This window comes from Panthera uncia, chromosome X (assembly GCF_023721935.1).
Source record: "Panthera uncia isolate 11264 chromosome X, Puncia_PCG_1.0, whole genome shotgun sequence".
Classification (NCBI taxonomy): domain Eukaryota; kingdom Metazoa; phylum Chordata; class Mammalia; order Carnivora; family Felidae; genus Panthera; species Panthera uncia.
Genome location: NC_064817.1, coordinates 120,384,078 through 120,404,136, shown reverse-complemented (window position 1 = coordinate 120,404,136; position 20,059 = coordinate 120,384,078). Strand labels below are relative to the sequence as shown.

General features: G+C 40.8%; 2 protein-coding genes across 2 annotated transcripts in view; both read right to left on the bottom strand.

The window, feature by feature from the left end:
* Positions 1–10: 10 nt before the first annotated feature.
* Positions 11–490, bottom strand: LOC125931425 (paraneoplastic antigen Ma6E-like; the record flags this gene model as incomplete). Its single annotated transcript, XM_049643311.1, is given in 1 exon segment — positions 11–490. A coding segment is annotated over 1 exon segment (480 nt), but the record flags the coding sequence as incomplete, so codon positions are not given.
* A 14,447-nt stretch (positions 491–14,937) lies between these two features.
* Positions 14,938–20,059, bottom strand: part of ZNF185 (zinc finger protein 185 with LIM domain) — a 56,704-nt gene continuing 51,582 nt past the window's right edge. Inside the window, exons 21-23 of the mRNA XM_049644447.1 lie at positions 19,179–19,281; positions 18,191–18,289; positions 14,938–17,251 (exon numbers count right to left, since the gene is read on the bottom strand). Of these exons, the coding sequence (XP_049500404.1) occupies positions 18,191–18,289; positions 19,179–19,281 (202 nt within the window). The 3' untranslated portion in view covers positions 14,938–17,251. The remainder of the gene's footprint in view (positions 17,252–18,190; positions 18,290–19,178; positions 19,282–20,059) is intronic.

The window sequence follows — 20,059 nt, the reverse complement described above, 5'->3', positions numbered from 1 at the left end:
CTCTAGCTCCTGCCCCGCCTCCAGCTGCTGCCCCGCCTCCAGCTCCTGCCCCGCCTCCAGCTGCTGCCCCGCCTCCAGCCCCTTCCTTGCCTCCAGCTCCTGCCCCATCCCCAGCTCCTGCCTCGCCTGCCAGGGCAACCCCTGCTTGCCTCTGGGTCTGTGCAAGGAAATTGAGTGTATCCTCTGACTCTGATTCCGGGGCCTGGGGCAGAAAGACCACAGTCCAGGGTCCTCCCATGCCTGGTATTTGTCGGGGGATCACATTTCGGTTTAAATACTGAGCCATCTCCACCAAGGCGACCTTGGATCTGAACTCCTTTTTGAATACCTTGTCCAGCACTCGTTATCTTCCCAGGGGCTGGAGGGCAGCCTGCGCGGCCTCCTGGAATTCCTGGTCCTCACAGTCGTGGGGAATGCCCAGGATGAGCGGCGAGCGCTGCTCATCCACGCCCATCCACCTGCACCAGCCAGGAAGCATTGCCAGTGCCATCGCGGATACCTGCGGGGGAGGGGCGCGATCGCACAGGGGCGCGCAGACTGTCACAGGCTCTGCAGTGGAGGCCTGTGGGTGCAAAGGGGAGAGAGGGACACTGGTGCCAGACAGCCCACCGCACCGCCCCCCACAGCGACCTGGATCTCCTCCCTGGCCAGTTCACGTCTTCCAGGCCACGACTCAGAACCCCCACCATGCAGCCCTTCACCTCTGCAAGGAGAAGGTCCCCTTTCGCCTTGTCCGACACCCCTGCTGGGGCCACTGCAGCCGGAGCCCCTCCCACCATCGTCTGCAACCCCGCAGCGGCCGGGAGCCCTCCCTTCCTGATCCCCACAGCCAGGAGCCCTCCCATCCTCTGTTTCTTAGGGCTGGACCCAGGGCACCCCTGCTCTGCCTGGGCGACCTAGACATGGGTCCCGCCCTCTCCCACCAGCACCTGCCCCTCTGCAACTGGAGCCGCCCTCCGCAGTCAGGAGCTCTTCCCACCCCTCCCCTCCAGCGCCGGCTGGGTTCCGCCTCCTGCCCCCACTGCCTGCCTTGGCAGAGATCCAGCCCTTACCCGAGGCGCTCGGTACTTCCAGGGTCCCGTTGGAGCAAAGCCCCTGGTCTCCGGCTCACTTTCTCTGACTCTGCAGGCGCTGCCTGGCAGAGACACGCCGCCTGCGGGCTGCAGGGCGACTCTGGAGGCCACCTCAAAGCCCTGGAGCGAGAGGATCACAAGAATGCACCTCAGCTTCACTGCCCAGGACTGCACAGTCCAGCAGGTCTCCCAAGTCCTCGGTACTAAGGCCACGTGGGCTTCCCGGTGTTCCCAGAATCCCCAGGTGGATGAGGGAACAAGATCTCGGTATCTCAGTGCAGGGCAAATGCCAGGATCAGGAGAGCAGGAGAAGAGGCATCCGTGTTGCCGTGACAACGGGACCTGCTTGGTTAGGGCTTGATGTGACAAGCCTTGGAGCCTCCAGAAGCAACAGGCACACCCTTTGGCCCTCCAGCTACAAAATGGTTTAATAGGGGTGTGGGAAGGTAAGGTTGGGGGAAGCTAGTAGAGAGAAAATTCAATGGTTGTGAATGGGGCCTGGAAAATGGGAGTGGGTGGTTAGCTGGGTGCCAATGTCCCTAGTGCCACTTTGCATTCACAGGTTAACCCCATCATGCCAGATACATCAATAACAGACACAGGCTGGCTGTTCCTAACTCAAAGGCCTAATTACAGCTTCTTATACTGCAAAACCAGCTCTCACCTCTTAGGCAGGCCCTGAATTGGAGATTGTGGGGTTTGGAATCAGGCAAAGCTGGATTCACCTAGTGGCTGGGTGGCCTTGCACAAATTACTGAGAATTTCTTTCCATCATCTGTAAATTGGACAATAAGAACACTCTTCAGGGGCACCTCGGTGGCTCAGTCAGTTAAGCGTCTGACTCTTGGTTTCAGCTCAGGTCATGATCTCACGGTTTCATGAATTCAATCCCTGCATCATGCCACAGCACAGAGCCTGCTTGGGATTTTCTCTCTTCCTCTTTCTCTTCCCCTCCCCAACTCACACTGACTCTGTCTGTCTTAAATAAATAAACTTTAAAAACCAAAGAACACTCTTCTTCCAGCATATTCGTGGAGCTTTACCTCAGACTGGACTGTCTTAAATAAACAAACTTTAAAAACTAAAGAACACTCTTCTTCCAGCATATTCATGGAGCTTTACCTCAGACTGGACACATGGTAATCTTCCAGTAGTGGACACAATGATGTAGGAATAGAAGGATGTGGTGAGGCAAGCATTGGTGTGGATATTGAAGGCTGGTTGTTACAGCCACCTCAGTGGTCCCAAGTCTGAGCCCTGAGGAAAAAGGGGATGTGAAGGGAAACATTGGAACTGTTTTCCTGAGAAACACAAGGATCGACTGAGATGACAGAGTGTAACTCTCTGCTTTTACAGACTTAACTCCAACTCTCTCCCCCACCCCTAATTCTGGTAGAGACATTAATTTGCCATATTATATCACTATATATTTAAAAAACCTACTGGGAGAATCCATAGATTGGGAGAACTAGCTATGCATTTGGGGCTTGTTCAGATTTCAATCTGTCTATCCAGGCCACACAGTCATTACCAGATCCTCATCCCAGCAGTTTTTTAAGCCCATGACTGACCCAATTCTCTCACTTCCAAGCCAATTCTTGCCAGGGAGGACAATGGCTACTGGTATGTGCTTGTCTCTCTTTGGAATTTAGTTACTTTAGACTTCATTACACCCAGAACTCTCAAATGTCCTTTAAAAATATGTGACTTTCTTTGACCATCTGATTTCTTGTAGTTGTTACAGTGGGATCAATGCTCTGTCATGATGTACAGTCTAACCAGAAGACAGAACGAGCTTATTCCAGATCCATGAATAAGGTACTTCTTTCTCTGGAGACATTTTAAATAATTTCTCTTTTAATACTAGAACTGCTTAAGGTAGTTGGGGTATCCAGTGTGTGTGACTTTTTGACACGAGACGGAAGGGGACCCTGATGGATTTATAATTTCCCAAAGGCCCATTTCTGTTGAATTATGGTTATTAGTAATAGGGGCTTCCTTTTGCTCCCTGGCTATGCTAGTCGCAAGTATACATAATTTTGCACCAGATTTATCAATGGAAAAGATATCCACTGGCTATTTTTCTGAGACTCTTATTAGCCTATCACCTAGATAAGTGTCAAAGTCTTCATTTTTCCACCCCACACTTCTTATTCAGTCTTCTCAATTTTTACATTTTTTAATGTTTATTATTTTTGAGAGAGAGAGAGACAGAGCACGAGTGGGGGAGGGGCAGGGAGAGAGTAAGACACAGAATCTGAAGCAGGCTCCAGGCTCTGAGCTGTCAGCACAGAGCCTGATGTGGGGCTCGAACTCATGGACCAAGAGATCATGACCTGAGCTGAGGTTAGACTCTAAACCAACTGAGCCACCCAGGTGCCCCAACAGTTTTCTCAAATTTTTATGTAGAATGCTAGAACAATGGGACATTGTAAAGCCAGACTTGAGAACCTAATGCTGGTTCACTAGACAAGGTGAAATTGAGTGTTTAATTAACAAATGACTGTTCTCTTCTAAGGCAAAAAGGAATTTTGTATCCATATTTATTATCCAAATTGTTCACAACATTTCTATCAGTCTCTCCTGGATGTATCACATGATGATAGACCAGCATCATTCTGAGATATTTATGTTCACAAAAACATTTTGTGTTTTATCCTAGGATCATTTGGGGGAATGTTCTGTAGTGCCATCACAGCTTACATGGGATGTTTTGATTTGGCATGTGGGAAAAAGTAACAAAAACAATTGATAGAAATAGGAAACACAGTGGATAGCAATATAATAACAAAAATAAATAGATGTAGTAACTCAGTATAGTGACATGGATTCTCACAGTTTACCCATGGCAAATAGTAAATATAAGCTTCCTAGAGCTAGGAATTCACCACAGCAGTCCTCAAAAGGAAATGCCCCATGGCTGTCTCTTGGGGGTTGTACAAAAAGGCAGATCATTTGGCTGCTAATGTTGCCCCTGTTGAGACTAGTGGCAAAAGTGCAGCTCTTCCTGGGCTAAGGCAAAGATGTTCCTCCAGACTCTAGACTGCCCGAAGAATATCTGCCTTTGTCCTTCACTGGCTGCTGCCATCAGCACATACAGTATCCTTCTTAGAGGATGTGTGTTCTTTGATGCACAAAAGTTTTAAACTTTGATTAAGTCCAGTTTATCTATTTTTCCCTTGGTTGCTTGTGCTTTTGGTGTCATTTCTAAGGAAACATTGCCTAATCAAAGGCCACAAGGTTTATACCTATTTTTTTTTCTGTTTTATAATTTTAGCTCTTACATTTAGGTGTTTGGTGCATTTTGAGTTAATTTTTGTATAAGAGGTGAGATAGGAGTCCAAATTCATTATTTTACATTAGGCTATCCAGTCATCTCAGTATGATTTGTGGAAAAGACTATTATTTTCTAATGGAAGGTCTTGGCACCCTTATCAGAATCAATTGACCACAGACATATAAGTTTATTTATTGAGTCTAAATTCTATTCCATTTATATGTCTACCCTTATGCCAGTACTACACAGTCTTGATGACTCTCGATTTGTATTAAGTTTAGAAGTCAGGAAGTGTTGAGTCTTCTTTGTTCATATTTTTAAAGATTATTTGAGCTATTAGAGGTCCCTTGAAATTCTATACAAACTTGAAGATTAGTGTCTCCATTTATGAAAAAAAAAGCCAGTGGGATTTTTATAGGGAATACATTTAATCTTTGGATCAATTTGGATAATATTATCAACAATATTAAGTCTTCTAATCTATGAGCACAGGATGTATTTCTATTTATGTAGATCTTTAACTCCTTTCAACAATGTTTTATAGTTTTCAGGGTTCAGGTCTTTCACTTCTTTGATTAAATTTATTGCTGAGTATTTTATTCTTTTTGATGCTACTGTAAATAAAACTGTTTCCTTCAGTTCGTTTCATATTGTTTATTGCTAGTGTATAGAAATACAACTGATTTTTATATATTGATGTAGCCTACAACTTTGCTGAATTTATTTATGAGCTCTATTAGTTTTTTTTGTATTCCTTATATAAGATTATGTCATAAATATGTAGAGATAGTTTTATTTCTTCATTTCCAATCTGGATACATTTTATTTCATTTTGTGTCTAATTTCACTGGTTAGAACCTTCAGAGCAATGTTGACTGGAAGTTATGAGAGCAAATATCCTTGCCTTGTTCCAGAATATTGGAGAAAAAGCCTTCAGTTTTTCACCATTGAGTATGAAGTAAGCTGTGGGTTTTTTCCTAGATGTTCCATATTGGATTGAGGAAGTTCTCTTCAATTTCTAGTTTGTGTGTGCATGTGTGTTTTACTGTTTTTATCATGACATGGTTTTGGACTTTTTCAAATGATTTTCATGTATCTATTAAGGTGATTATATAGGCTTTTCCTTTTATTGTATTAATATGGTGCATTACATTAATTGATTTTTGTATGTTGAACCAACCTTGCATTCTTGAAATAAATCCCAGTTGGTCATGTATTATCTTTTTGTATTCTGCTAGATTCAGTTTGCTAGTATTTTGTTGGGGATATTTTCATATATATATTCATGAGGGAAATTGGCCTGTAGCTTTTCTTTCTTTCTTTCTTTCTTTCTTTCTTTCTTTCTTTCTTTTCTTCTGATGTCTGTGTCTGGTTTTGGTATCAGGATAATGGTGACCTCATAAAATGAGTTAGGAAGTGTTCTTTCCTATTTTTGTGGAAGGATTTGAAAAGGTTGTCATTTTAATTATTCTTTGTTAGAATTCATCAGTCAGGCCATCTGGTTCTGGGCTTTATTTTTGTGGGAAGTTGTTTGATTACTAACTCAATCTCCAGTTATAATTCTGTTCATATTTTTAATACCTTATTGAATCAGTTTTGGCAGTTTGTGTCTTTCTAGGAATTTTTCAATTTCATCTAGCTTATCTAATTTGTTGGCATATAATTCTTCACCAGTATTCCCTATGATCCTTTTTATTTTTGCAAGGTTGCTAGTAATGTTTCTTCCATTCCTGATACTAGTATTTTGAGACTTCTCTATTTTTTTCTTGGCCAGTCTCACTAAAGGTTGTCAGTATTGTTGATCTTTTCAAAGAAACAGCTTTTGGTTTTGCTCATTTTCTTTGTTGTTTTCCTATTCCTTATTTTATTTATTTCTCTCTATTTTTTTTTATTTCCTTCTTTCCGGTATATTTGGGTTTAGTTTGCTCTTCCTTTTATAGTTTCTTAAGGTGGAAGTTTAGGTTATTATTTGAAATCCTTTTCTTTTTTAATATATGTGTTTACAGCTATAATTTCCCTCTGATCACTTGTTTGCTGCATCACATAGATTTCAATATAGTGTACTTTCATTTTTATTTACTTTGCTGTATTTTGTAATTTCTCTGTGATTTCTTCTTTGAGTTATGATGTAGGAATGTGTTGTTTAATTTCCACATATTTGTGAATTTTCCACTTGTACTTCTGGTATCAATTTCTAATTTCATTCCATTGTGGTTGAAGAGCATACTTGGTGTGATTACATCATTTTTTCAAGTAAAATTAACATACAGGGTTATATTAGTTTCAGGTGTACAATATAATGATTCCACAATTCTATACATTACTCAGTGCTCAACATGATAAATATACTCTTAATCTCCTTCACCTATTTCACCCATCCCCCCCCCACCTCCCCTCTGGTTACAATCAGTTTGTTCTCGATAGTTAAGAGTCTGATTCTTGGTTTCTCTCTTTCTCTTTTTTCCTTTGTTTTTTTTTTGTCTTGTTTTGTTTCTTAAATTCCACATATGAGTGAAATCATAAGGTATTTGTCTTTCTCTGACTTATTTCATGTAGCATTATACTCTCTATATCCATACATGTTGTTGCAAATGGAAAGGTTTAATTATTTTTATGACTAATATTTCATTGTATGTGTGTGTATTATATCTTCTTTACCCATTCATCTATGGATGGACACTTGGGTTGCTTTCATATCATGGCTATTGTAAATAATGCTATAGTAAACATAGGGGTACATACATCTTTTCAAATTAGTGTTTTAATTTAATTTGGATAAATGCCCAATAGTGGAATTACTGCATGATACAGTAATTCTGTTCTTTCTTTCTTTCTTTCTTTCTTTCTTTCTTTCTTTCTTTCTTCCTGAGTCTCTATACTATTTTCCACAATGGCTGCACCAGTTTGCATTGTACCAACAGTACATGAGGGTTCCTTTTTCTTCACAACCTCACCAACATTTGTTATTTCTTGTGTTTGTGATTTTAGCCATTCTGACAGGTGTGAGGTGGTATCTTGTTGTTTTGATTTGTATTTGCCTGAAGATTAGTGATGCTGAACACCTTTTCATGTGTCTGTTGCCCATCTGTATGTCTTCTTTGGAGAAATGTCTATTCATGTCTTCTGCCTATTTTAATCAGATTATTTTGAGGGGGTGTTGAATTCTATAAGTTCTTTATATATTTTGGATATTAACCAACTTATCAGATATATAACATGCAAATATCTTCTCTCATTCATTAGGTTGCCCTTTTGTTTTGTTGATCGTTTCCTTCACTGTGCAAAAGCTTTTTGTTTTGGTGTAGTCCCAATAATTTAATTTTGCTTTTGTTTGCCTTGTCTTAGGAGACATATCTCGAAAAAATGTTGCTAGGGCTTATGTCAAAGAAATGACTGCCTATGTTTTCTTATAGGATTTTTATGGTTTAAGGTCTCACATTTAGGTCTTTAGTCCATTTTGGGTTTATTTTTGTATATTGTGTAAGAATATGGTTCAGTTTCTTTCTTTTGCATGTAGCTATCCAGTTTTCCCAATACCATTTGTTGAAGAGATTATTTTTTTTCTCCATTGTATATTTTTGCCTTCTTTGTCATAGATTAATTGACCATAAAAGTGTGGATTTATTTCTGGACTCTCTGTTCTGTTCCATCGATCTATGTGTCTATTTTTGTGCTAATACCATACTGCCTTGATTACTATGGCTTTGTAGTATATCTTGAGTACTGGGATTGTAATATCTCCAGTTTTGTTCTTCTTTTTAAAGATTGCTTTTGCTATTCAGGGTCTTTTATGGTTCCATACAAATTTTAGTATTATTTGTTGAAGTTCTATGGAAAATACTGTTGGTATTTTGATGGGGATTGCATTGCATGTATAGATTGCTTTGGGTAGTGTAGACATTTTAACAGTATTTGTTCTTCCAATCCGTTGGCATGAAATGTCTTTCCATTTCTTTGTGTTGTCTTCAATTTCTTTGATCAGTGTTTTATAGTTTTCAGAGTACAGGTCTTTCACCTCTTTGGTTAGGTTTATTCCTGGGTATCTTATTATTTTGAGTGCAATTGTAAATGGGATTGTTTTCTTAATTTCTCTTTCTGCTACTTCATTATCAGTGTATAAAGATGAAACAGATTTCTGTATGTTAATTTTTTATCCTGTGACTTTAGTGAATTCATTTTTCAGTTCTAGTAGTTTTTTGGTGATGTCTTTAAAGTTTTCTATATATCATATCATATAATCTGTAAATAGTGAAAGTTTTACTTCTTCCTTACCAATTTGGATTCATTTTCTTTTTTTCTCATCTGATTGCTGTGTCTGGAACCTCCTGTGCTATGTTCAATAAAAGTGGCAAGAGTGGACATCCTCATCCTATTCCTGATCTTAGAAGAAAAGTTCTCAGTTTTTCACCCTCAGTTAGTTATGGGTTTTTCATATATGACCATTATTATGTTCAGGTATGTTCCCCCTAAGCCTACTTTGTTCAGAGATTTTTTAAATCATGAATGGATGTTGTACTTTGTCAAATGCTTTTTCTGCATCTTGAAGTGATTATATGAGCTTTATCCCTTCTCTTGCTAATGTAATGTATCATGTTGATTGCTTTGCAAATATAGAACCACCTTGCATTATTGGAATAAATCTCATTTGTTGGTGACTTTTAAAGTGTATTGTTGAATTTGGTTTGCTCATATTTTGTTAAGAATTTTTGTGTCTATGTTCATCAGAGATATTGGCCTGTAGTTTTCTTTTTTTGTAGTGCCTTTATCTAGTTTTGGTATCAGGGTAATGCTGGCCTTGTAGAATGAATTTGAAATATTTTCTTCCTCTTCCATTTTTTGAAATAGTTTGAGGAAAATAAGCATTACATTTTCTTGAAATGTTTGGTATAATTCACCTGTGAATCCATCTGGTTCTGGACCTTTGTTGAGAGTTTTTTGATTACTGAGTCAACTTAACTACTAGCAACTAGTCTGTTAAAATTTTCTACTTCTTCTTGATTCAGCTTTGGAAGGTTGTATTTTTCTAGCAATTTATCTATTTTTTCCTAGGTTGTCCAATTTGTTGGTATATACTTTTTCACAATATTCTCTTATAATCCTTTATATTTCTGCAGTGTTGGTTGTTATTTCGCCTCCTTTATTTCGGATTTTATTTATTTGAATCCTCCCTCTTTGTAAAAAAAAAAAAGATTAGTTTAGCTAAAGGTTTATCAATTTTATTAATCTTTTCAAATAACCAGATCCTGCCTTCATTGATCTGTTCTGTTTTTTTTTTTTAGTCTCTATTTCATTTATATATGTTCTGATCTTTATGATTTCCTTCCTTCTACTAGCTTTGTGCTTTATTTCTTCTTTTTCTAGCCCCTTTAGGTGTAAGGTTAGTGGTTTATTTGAGATTTTTCTTGCTTCTTGAAGTAGGCCTGTATTGTGGTAATCTTCCCTCTTAGAACAGCTTTTTGTGTATCCCAAAGATTTTGGACTATTGTTTTTATTTTCATTTTTCACCATGTATTTTTTAATGTCCTGTTTGATTTCTTGGTTTAACCATTTACTGTTAAGTAGAATGATATTTAGCTTCCATTTATTTATGGTCTTTCTAGAATTTTTCTTATGATTGATTTTAGTTTAATAATCTTGTGGTTGGAAATGACTTCAATCTTTTTGAATTTGTTGAGACTTGTTTGGTAGCCTAACATGATCTATTCTGTAGAATGTTTCATGTGCACATAAAAATAACATGTATTCCACTGTTTTTGGATGGAATGTTCTGAATATATCTGTTAGATCCATCTGGTCCAATGTGTCATTCAAAACCACTGTTTCCTTGTTGGTTTTCTGCCTGGATGATTTATCCTTTGATGTAAGTGGGGTGTTAAAGTCCCCTACTTCTGTTGTATTACTATCACTTTCTTCCTTTATGTCTGTTAGTAGTTGTTGTGTGTACTTGGGTGCTTTCATGTTGGGTGCATACATATTTACAATTGTTATATCTTCTTGTTGGATTGTTCCCTTGATCATTAAGTAGTGTCCTTCTCTGTCTCTTGTTACAGTCTTTATTTTAAACTCTATTTTGTCCAACATAGATATTGCTACCCCAGCTTTCTTTTCGCTTCCATCTCATGAATATAATTTTGGTTCAGCTTCTCTCCTTTCTCCAATTCCCTGAACTTTGGCCTTCCCCCAGCCTAAGCACCTACTGAGAATAGACTGGCCTCAGGGGAAAATATTCTCTGGCATACTATGTGATCATACCACCTTTCCAGCCCACTTTTCCACATTTGATTCTTTCTAGCCTTGCTTACTCTTCTTATAACAGAAAAACGCTTTTTGCATAACTCTTCAGATGTTTGAAGACTTTATGGTCACAGCACAGCATTCTCCCTATTGCAATAGCCCCTTTTCCCTCTTGTAATAATTCTTCTGAATAAAAATCTCTTCTTACTAAATCTGTATTTGTTTGTTTTATTTGAAAATACTTAACATACAATAAAACACACCTGTTTTAGTTGTACAGGCCCGTGAGTTTTGATAAATGTATGCATTTATATAATCACCATTGCAATCAAGATTCAGAATGTTTCCATCACTCCATCAAAGAGTGCATACTGTATGATTCCACTTATATAAGACTCTTAAGAATGCAAACTAATCCATAGTGACAGAAAATAGATTGCTGACTTCAGGGTGGAAGGATTACAAAAAGGCACAAGGAAAGTAGATGCATATGTTCACTATTTTAATGGGTGATGGGTCCACAGATGTATATATGTGTGAAACTAAACACGTACGGTTTAAATATGTGCCATTTCTTATTGTTAAATATATATTAACAAAGCTGTTAAAGGGGCACCTGGGTGGCTCAGTTGGTTAAGTGTCTGACTTCAGCTCAGGTCATGATCTTCTGGTTTGTGAGTTCGAGCCCTGCGTCAGACTCTGTGCTGACAGCTCAGAGCCTGGAGCCTGTTTCAGATTCTGTGTCTCCCTCTCTGCCCCTCCCCTCCTCATGCTCTATCTCTATCAAAAGTGAACATTTAAAATTTTTTTAAAAGTAAAGCTGTTAAAAATATGAATGTACAAAAACATTTACAAATTAAAATGCCCTGTAGTTATCTCTCACAGCCAGAGAAAACTTCAGAGAGAGACACACATATTTCCAACCAGAAAGTAGGTGCAGAAGGCACCCAGAGGAAGAAATTGTGCTGATCACATTATGTAGAATGCAGCAGACAAAAGTAGTTCCCGAGCAGTGGGAGGGAGGGGGGTACTGGGGTCACAGGCAGCATTCATAGGCAGGGCCCAGTGTTCATATGACATTCAAAGAGAAAGGAATCCTTCAGATAAAGTTAGATAACAGGCCTGGCATACAAATTGCTCCCTAGGAGACAGCACTGTGCAGAAAGTGTTCAATAACAGTGTACAGTGAAGAGGGTCTGAAGCATGGGTCTTTCGCAGAGCAGATGGTGTGATAGAAAACATTCACAGGCACAGTGCATGTTGCAGAGACCATTCACATAAAAGAAGGCTGGGTGGAAACAGCGTTAACAAGGAAGCCCATCAGGAAAGCAGTGCCAGTCTTTCTCAAGCAGGAAGAGTTGAGAACAGGGACTCCGTGGTTTACACCAACAGAAGGCTAGAGCAACAAAGATCAAGGAGGCTGCCACTAGAAAATAAGGAAAAAACCCCAATGATTCCAGCTTCCAAAAGGACTGTCATGGATGATCCTCAGGTTCTCCAGAGGCCACTGAAAAAACACATGTGTACCCTATTTTTGACAACCCATAGTGTTCAGTGTTGCTGCCAGAGAATAAGGGCTTCTCTTCTGCCTTCCAAATCCTGTATAATTACCTCTTAGAATACTCAAGTACCTGCAGAACTGATCCCAGAAACACTTTGATGATGGATTCTGGGACCTGTAGTTTCGAGTATTCTCCCTTATATAGGGGAGAGAATGCACAAAGAGGCAAGCATGCTGCCTAGTTGCTAACAGCCAATCCAGCATGGGCCACCTCTTTGACCACTCATCACCCATAATACTCTTCTATCCATATTTTTCTCCCAAATATTCAATAGCAATACTATGTTTCTGCTTAGCATAATGCAAGCATCCTTCATATAGGGGAATGTGCCTTCATCTTCTCCAAGAAGCAGTGTCAAAAATCCCATTAGACACACCCTCATTCTCTGGGGGATGTCTGTTCTTTTTCTAGTTCTGTCACAATTACACTTTGATATGCTGTAATCCACAGACTATAAGATTAAGCACCACCCACACAATTTAAATTGAGGTTAATAAATGAGAGAAGGAAAATTGGGCTAATAGATTCAAATATATAACAACAAAGCAAGACAAAATATGCATAGTTTCTATAGCTCTTATTTCTGAAGCTAGTCATTAGGTCATAGTATTTATAATTTCCTTCTTCCACCAGTATTTCAAGTTCTCTATGACCTCATTCAGGTGGCTGGGTTGTTTACCTGGTGGGAAGATACTAATCTTCATTTCTGACCAGTACGAGCCCTTAGTGGTCCTGCCTGCATGGGTCACTATAGTTCTCCATTAACTTGTATTATTGGACATGGGAACACTAAGAAACACTCTCAGAGGATCAGTCTCCTAGGTTGCAAACATAGTCCTTCCTGCCCCCACTATGTAACAGCAACCGTGTTTCCCCTTGATAATCAGAAGCAATCAACCAGCCACTAACCCTCTTCTTTGTTGTTTCAGTGGCATGAGGGACCCCCACATGGCCATGTGGCAATCTCAACTTTCAGTTCAATGGAACCATTGTTGGTTCCCCTGGTGAAAGCTTTCCTCCCTTGAGGCCTCCACAGGGAGAAGATATTGTACAAAGAAGCATCACAAGAAGAATGTGTTCTTTGGAGACCTACAGGTTGAAGACATTCATAAGCAGAGTCCTTAGAGGACACCACATGAGGGTTCATGGGTTGGGGGCCTTCACAGGTTAGATCTATGGGGGAGGTGGGGGAGGAATAGAGGGTATGTTCTGGGATCAGCCTTCTTGGTGGAAACATGGTATGCTAAGTGATTTTTCAAAATAACACTACCGTATTTTCCTTTTAGGTATTTGTGTCATATACTGTCATCAACAGAGTCCTAGAAATATCTGGTTACGAGCTACTGCTGTAGTCCTTATCCTCTGAAGTAACAAAACCTCTTCTTCCATTCCCAATTGTACTCATGTAGCCAAGATGGTGACTGAGGTTGGGGTGAGAAAGTAGCTCCAGGGACACTAGCTCAATAGCTATTGAACATTGGGTTCCAAGGTCACTGCTCACTAGTAGAAGGATTCCTCTGTCATGTCTTTTATCTTTGGACTTTTGATCACCTTTTTTTATCCCTGGGCTAGATTAAGACATATACAGTAAGAAAATTGTATTTTGGGATATAAAACTCAGAAGTGTGGGTCACTTGATAGGCAGCAGGATAATTCAACAGGATTCTGTAGCACTGACTTTAATGAGAAAGATGCAAGTCTTGACTACTGGTACACTTCTGGAGGAATGGGTTCAGATGGTGTGTGGGCACCTTTGAGAAGGATATTTGAGAGATACATATTTAGAATTATTGTCAACGAAGAGTTTATGGGACCAGGGTTGTTTAGATGGGAAAAGAGTTGATGAGGGAGAACCCAATAAGCATCTTTATTACTTTAGGGGCTGGCATATAGGCAAGGGAGGATATATTACCAGTTAAAAGGAAAAGATTCTAACTCAACTGAACAACGCATTTTCTGAAACTGGACCTGTCCACAGAGTGGGCTTGTATGGGACTGAGCTGATCATTGCAAGTGTACAATAAGGACTAGATGGCCATCTGTATGCAATGGTAATAAAGGGGAGGATGGACCCAAAAGAATAAAATATTCTTTGTTAAGATCTCATCAGTCTAGGGACACCTGGATGGCTCAGTCTGTTAAGCATCTGACTTCGGCTCAGGTCATGGTGTCATGGTTCACAAGTTTGAGCCCCGCATCAGGCTCTGTGCTCTCAGCACAGAGCCCACATTGGATCCTCGGTCTCCCTCTCTGCCCATCTCCCACTTGTGCACTTGCTCTCTCTCTCAAAATAAATAAATAAACTTAAAAAAACAAAAATATCTGACTAGTCTAAAATGCTATGCTTCCTGTGCATGCATGATTTCTAGATTTTGCTATTTTTTGCCTCTTTAGATTTGATACTTCTTGAAGTATTTATTTGCTTTTATAGAGAATGGCTTCAGGTAATATTAGAAAATAAATTACAGGGGTGCCTGGGTGGCTCAGTCGGTTAAGCGGCCAACTTCGGCTCAGGTCATGATCTCGCAGTCCGTGAGTTTGAGCCCCGCGTCGGGCTCTGTGCTGACTGCTCCGAGCCCGGAGCCTGTTTCAGATTCTGTGTCTCCCTCTCTCTCTGACCCTACCCCGTTCATGCTCTGTCTCTCTCTGTCTCAAAAATAAATAAACGTTAAAAAAAATAAAAATTAAAATTAAAAAAAAAATAAAATTAAAAAAAGAAAATAACACAGCCAATACACCAAGTTATTACACTTAAAAAAAAGGAAACCTTAACATTGACTACATTGACATATTTAATATCTCAACATTTATTATAATTGAGTACATTAATTTGGGTTAAGCAAATGTGATTAAAAACACTAGACAATTAAAAAGAAGCAAAAGTATAATGCAACCACCTCTCTTAAGTCTGCAGAATTGTGTGCCTTTTTAGACATGAAAGTGTCTGTTTTGAATAGAAATCAATATTGATCTTACAAGCTTTCCATCAATTTCTTGCATATTGGTTCTAAAACTCCCTTAAAAGCACAGTGTATCTTAAAGATGGAGAAGTCAGCCTATCTTGGATCTCTTTATCCTGTACTCGATCAACTAGGCTATACTGACTCAGGGTTGGTACCTCCAACACAAAGGAGCAGCCTTTCTTTCCCTTTTATTCATTCATTTAGCACCTGTCAGTGTCTATCATGTGCCAAATCCCTCGCTGTGGGCTATACCTGGGGAATACCAGCTCATATTTAGTGGTACATGACCTATTGTACCACTTTTCCCCTCCAGAGCAAATCTGATGTACATCTATGCAAATAAATGGAATGTTCCTCTCTGATCATTTGACGGGAAGACAAGTCCACCAGCCAATGTGCGTAGGAGTCAGAAACTGGAGAGAGATGGAGACATTTTCTAATTAAATTAAGGGAACAGACCCTCAGTTTTCATCAGAAAACTTTCAGGTTGTCCTTTCTCTCAAGGACCTTACATAGTGATCCTGGTCCCAAAGGCAGATGAGCTTAGTTGAACCTGAGTAGAGTATCAGCTGACCACATGGATGGGCCTGCAATTTGTTTAGAGAGTCAACAGCTTTCTCTGTTCCAAGTACTTGGGACTCCAGTAGTTGCTGATATCCTGGCTAGCTCAGATTGGGTAGCTCACTGTGGCTTTCCCTGGGTTGACAAGCTCTTCTTTGGGAAGGTCTGTGAGTCAAGTCTCTACCCAGCAGAGAAATCTAAGTTTGGAAGAGTATCTCAGTTCAAAATTATTTTCATAGAAAGGGGAGGAGAGGGAAGGAGGGCACTTTGACTTTTGTGGTACTTCATAGGGAGACCTAGGATGCCCAGAGGAGGAACATGATTTTATACTTTCCTCTCTTTGTAAGAGTATGCCTCAGGGAAGACCTATGGAGGGCAATGTTACTTGGTAAAATGAGGTAACCTCTGCACAGACCTTGGCACACGACACTAAATCAATGCTTGGTAATGTGGTTACTGTTACTGAGAACATGGGTTCTGGAGAGAGACAGCAATGGTTCCACACGATGTAGTGACCACCTTCTGAGCCTTGATATTCCCATCTATAAACTGGGGACAAGAATAACCTCTGCATAGGATTAGTATGAGGATTGATGCCATCACTTTGTGATAATGCCTGATAGGTAGTAAGGCCTTGAGAAATGTTAACTGTTTTTCTCCCTTCTTAATCCTGCTGGAGTCTATACAACCTGAAACCTACTTTTGAAGATTTATGTGTAACTATTGGAATTGAGGGAAAAGGTATTAATCAGCTATCAAGATTCAGAGACAGATGTTCCTTTGGTCAGTGGCCTCTTAAGAATCACACCCCATGGAATGCAATCTTATCTGTGTAGACTTTCAAATGCATGCCCACAAGCTTGCAGGAAAAAAACCTCAATTATAGTGAAAACTGGGAAGGAGAAGATAATTAAAATCTGCTATATAACTCAATGAAAAGCAATTAACTGTTTTTAAATGTGTATGGAAAGTTAAATATATAAATGTATGTATATATATGTGTATATATATGTATACATACATACACACATATATATGGCAACTATAACAGACAAGCTAAATATTAGCCTAAGCCAATCCCTAGCATTCAATGTCTGCAATTTACCCACCAGAGATTTACCCATCTGGCCCCTCAGAAGTTTCAGGGGACCTCTTGTTTTCAAGCCCCAAAGATACACTTAGAGCTGTAACCTAGAATGTGGGGTTGCTCTCTGTCCCAAAAGTCAGGACACACTGAAACTCATGCTCCTGCCTATCGTACCAGACCATCTAAACTCATCAGGAAGCCAACCTATCTTAAGAAAGCCAAGATGGAATTCTTGTTCAATCTTTTTTTTTCTTGAGCCTGAAATAAGATCATAGATGTAAAGTGCTTGCTAAGCTATTAAAAGCTACACACACAAGTTATTGTCATCATTAAGATACTCTACTAGATGCAATCAGTTCAACTTGAGAAGGGCAAAAGTCTGAAGAAATCAAATGGGGAGGAGGAAAGTGAGGGAAGAGGAGCTAGCAACTTGGGGCAACTGGGGACAGCCAAACTTGTCCAGGAGTCATCAACTTCTTCTCAGCCTGGAAGAACTAAAAGAAAATAGTAGTAGCCATTAGATTAGAAATGCACATCCAATCCAATAACCAGTCAGAGGTTCTTGGGGTGGTTGATGTCTCCAGGCATTAGGAAAAATAGTCCAGGTCAAGTGTCTTCTAGAGAGAAGGCAGAACAGGCTTATAGCTGGTGCAGAGCCTGGCAGCTACCCATTTCCATTGTCTTCAAGGTGGATACTCTGCTCTGTGTTTCTAGCTGAGGAGGTGCTAAGGAGAAGGGGCTCCCAGAATTTGGAAAGGCAGTGTCCTATAGGCACCAGGTCCCATGCAGCTCAGACACTGAGTCTGGGTCAGTTCTACTGGCTTTTAGCATGCAAACCTGTCTTCAGGCAGTGTTGGGGATGTGGTCCAGAGGCTACCCAAGCAGCCCTTCCTGGTTGGGCCAGCCCCAGGATGGCACCATCCCCTCCCACATATGCCCATTTATCCTGGCCTTTACCTACTGCTGGTCCCCCACCTGATTCTAGTTTCACTGAGCACCTTGCTTTTTGAGTCCTGATTTTATGCTATATAAGCAATGGTGGAAGTGATCCAATGGTGGAATTTAGAAGAGAGCCTTGGATTTGAATTAGAAGTTCTGGGTTGAGATCCTGATTCTGCCATCCACTAGCTAGTTGTTTCCTTTTTAGGTCTTCATTTGCTTGTTCTCAAATGAGGCTAACAACACAGGCCTGGCCAGCATCCCAGGGAAGCTAGAGAGCTCAGATAAGATGCTGCATGAAAGGTACTTATTGAGAGGAAGATGCTATAACTCCTGAAACTTAGAAGGGTCTGTGGGGAGGGTCTTTATCTGTACCACCTAAAACTTCAAAGCCTCAAGGCTAAGAGAGATAGTAGCATTCTGGTTTGAGACTCAGGAAGAGACCCGGGCACATTTCTTCTCCCAAATAAGTTTCCTGGCTGCTTGGTACCCACCTAAAAGAGCTTCTCATAGCATTTCCCACAGTGGATGGTGTCATGGTGAATGAAGATCTGGTCCAGGAGCTCACCCATTGGTTTACTGCAAATCCCACACTGAAAGAGAAAGCAAGCTAGAGGTCAACATGTAAGTGAAGCAACATAAATTAGCGGAGTGTGGAGGGTGCACCTGAGCAGACACTGACTTGATGGCACATCCTGGACTTTGAAGCAGAGAACCAAAGTTGGTAGAAAACAGAGACAAAACTCAAACAAACAAACAAACCCACACAAATTAGCAGGCATGATGATCACATAGTAGTTAGGAGCCCAGGTTTCAGAACTGTGCCTGGATTTGAGCCCTAAATCCACTGTTTATTAGCGGGGTGATCTTGGGCAAGTTACTGAGGTTCTCTGAGACTCTATTTCCTGATATATAAAGTGGGCACACTGGCAGGTTATCATAAGGGTATGGTGAGGTAGCCCATAAAGGACACTGAACCTGGGGTCATATGTAAAATAAGCCATTGCTGTTGTAGGAGGGCTGAAGGACTTTAATTGTGATATTTAAGGTCCAAAGGAAGGTGATATGAAAACCTAATGAAAGGGAAGGCTATTACAACAGTGTAGCTCTGCTGTCCTCAGGACTCTCACACCTGCCACTCTAGTGGATATCTGAAGGACAAAAGTGGCCAGTCATCTACAGCGGACCTTCCTGCAGACAGTCTTGAATAAGAGGGGTCATGAGTTCTTAGGTGTCTAGGTCTCCAACCATCTCCATGGCTGCCCTGGGCTGATCAGGCATTCTGGCTTCCAGTTTGCAAAAGATGCTGAGCACCGTGGAAATGACTGCTGGCATCCTCAACTCCCTCCACTCGTTCAGTTCCCACTTCTCCCAAGCCTCTGGCATGGAGCACAATCACACAGAGATCAAGCCTTCTTTCTAGTCTTTGATCCACGAGGCTCCCTAAGTCTGGACGATGTTAGCACCACCCTTCTTCCTTACCTTAAAGCAATAATCATGGCAGCAGATGCCAAGATGCTCTAGGGTAATCTTTGGACAGTCTCTGATCTCCTGGTTGCAGTAAGTACAGATCCCTCCAGTTGTTCTGTGAGATGAAAAACAAGAACCTGGCAATCAGGCTGGCATGCAGGCTACTGATGTGATGCAGCCAGACCCTCTGATTTGACACAAACAGCCCTATGTGCCTGTATTCTCAGCTTGCCATCTTTTTCTGCAGTGTGCAATTGGTTACATATCCCTTGGCTGGGCCTCAGTTTACTATATACCTTCATGATATTTCCAGAAATTGGTCATGTATCTTCACCTTACTCACAATCATATGTGTGGACCCCTTGGTTTGATTCTTATTCCAGGCAGCTTACCTCTCCCTGACCCCTTGCCTGGCATGCTGGGGGCACTACTCTCCTCTAGAACAGGAAGACCCATGCCTTCTTCTATAGGACATGTGCCCTTGTCTTCCCTACCTGGCCCCCTGTCTTCATGATGCTTCCCTTCATGCCTGGGGCCACTAAGCCCTGCCTCTCAGACCCTACACTCTTGGACCCACCCTGCCCCATGATACTCCAATGACCATCCCAAAGACAGTCTGGCTGTAGATTCTGATGGGACATCATGTTTGAGTTCTAGATACTGACTTCTAGGTTGAGTATCTTCCCACTTTGAGGGTCCCTGCTTTTGTTTCTGAGAGTCACCACTGCTTTTCCTCCTCAGAGGGAATCTGCTCAAAATGCCTGCCCACCATGATTCTTCAGGCATAAATTGGGAGTGCTTTCTTTCAGAGATTTGGGTATGCTTCTGACAGAAGCCAGAGGTGTTGCTACCAACCTGGAGCCACACAGGATCCTCCTTTCAAGGGCCCAGAA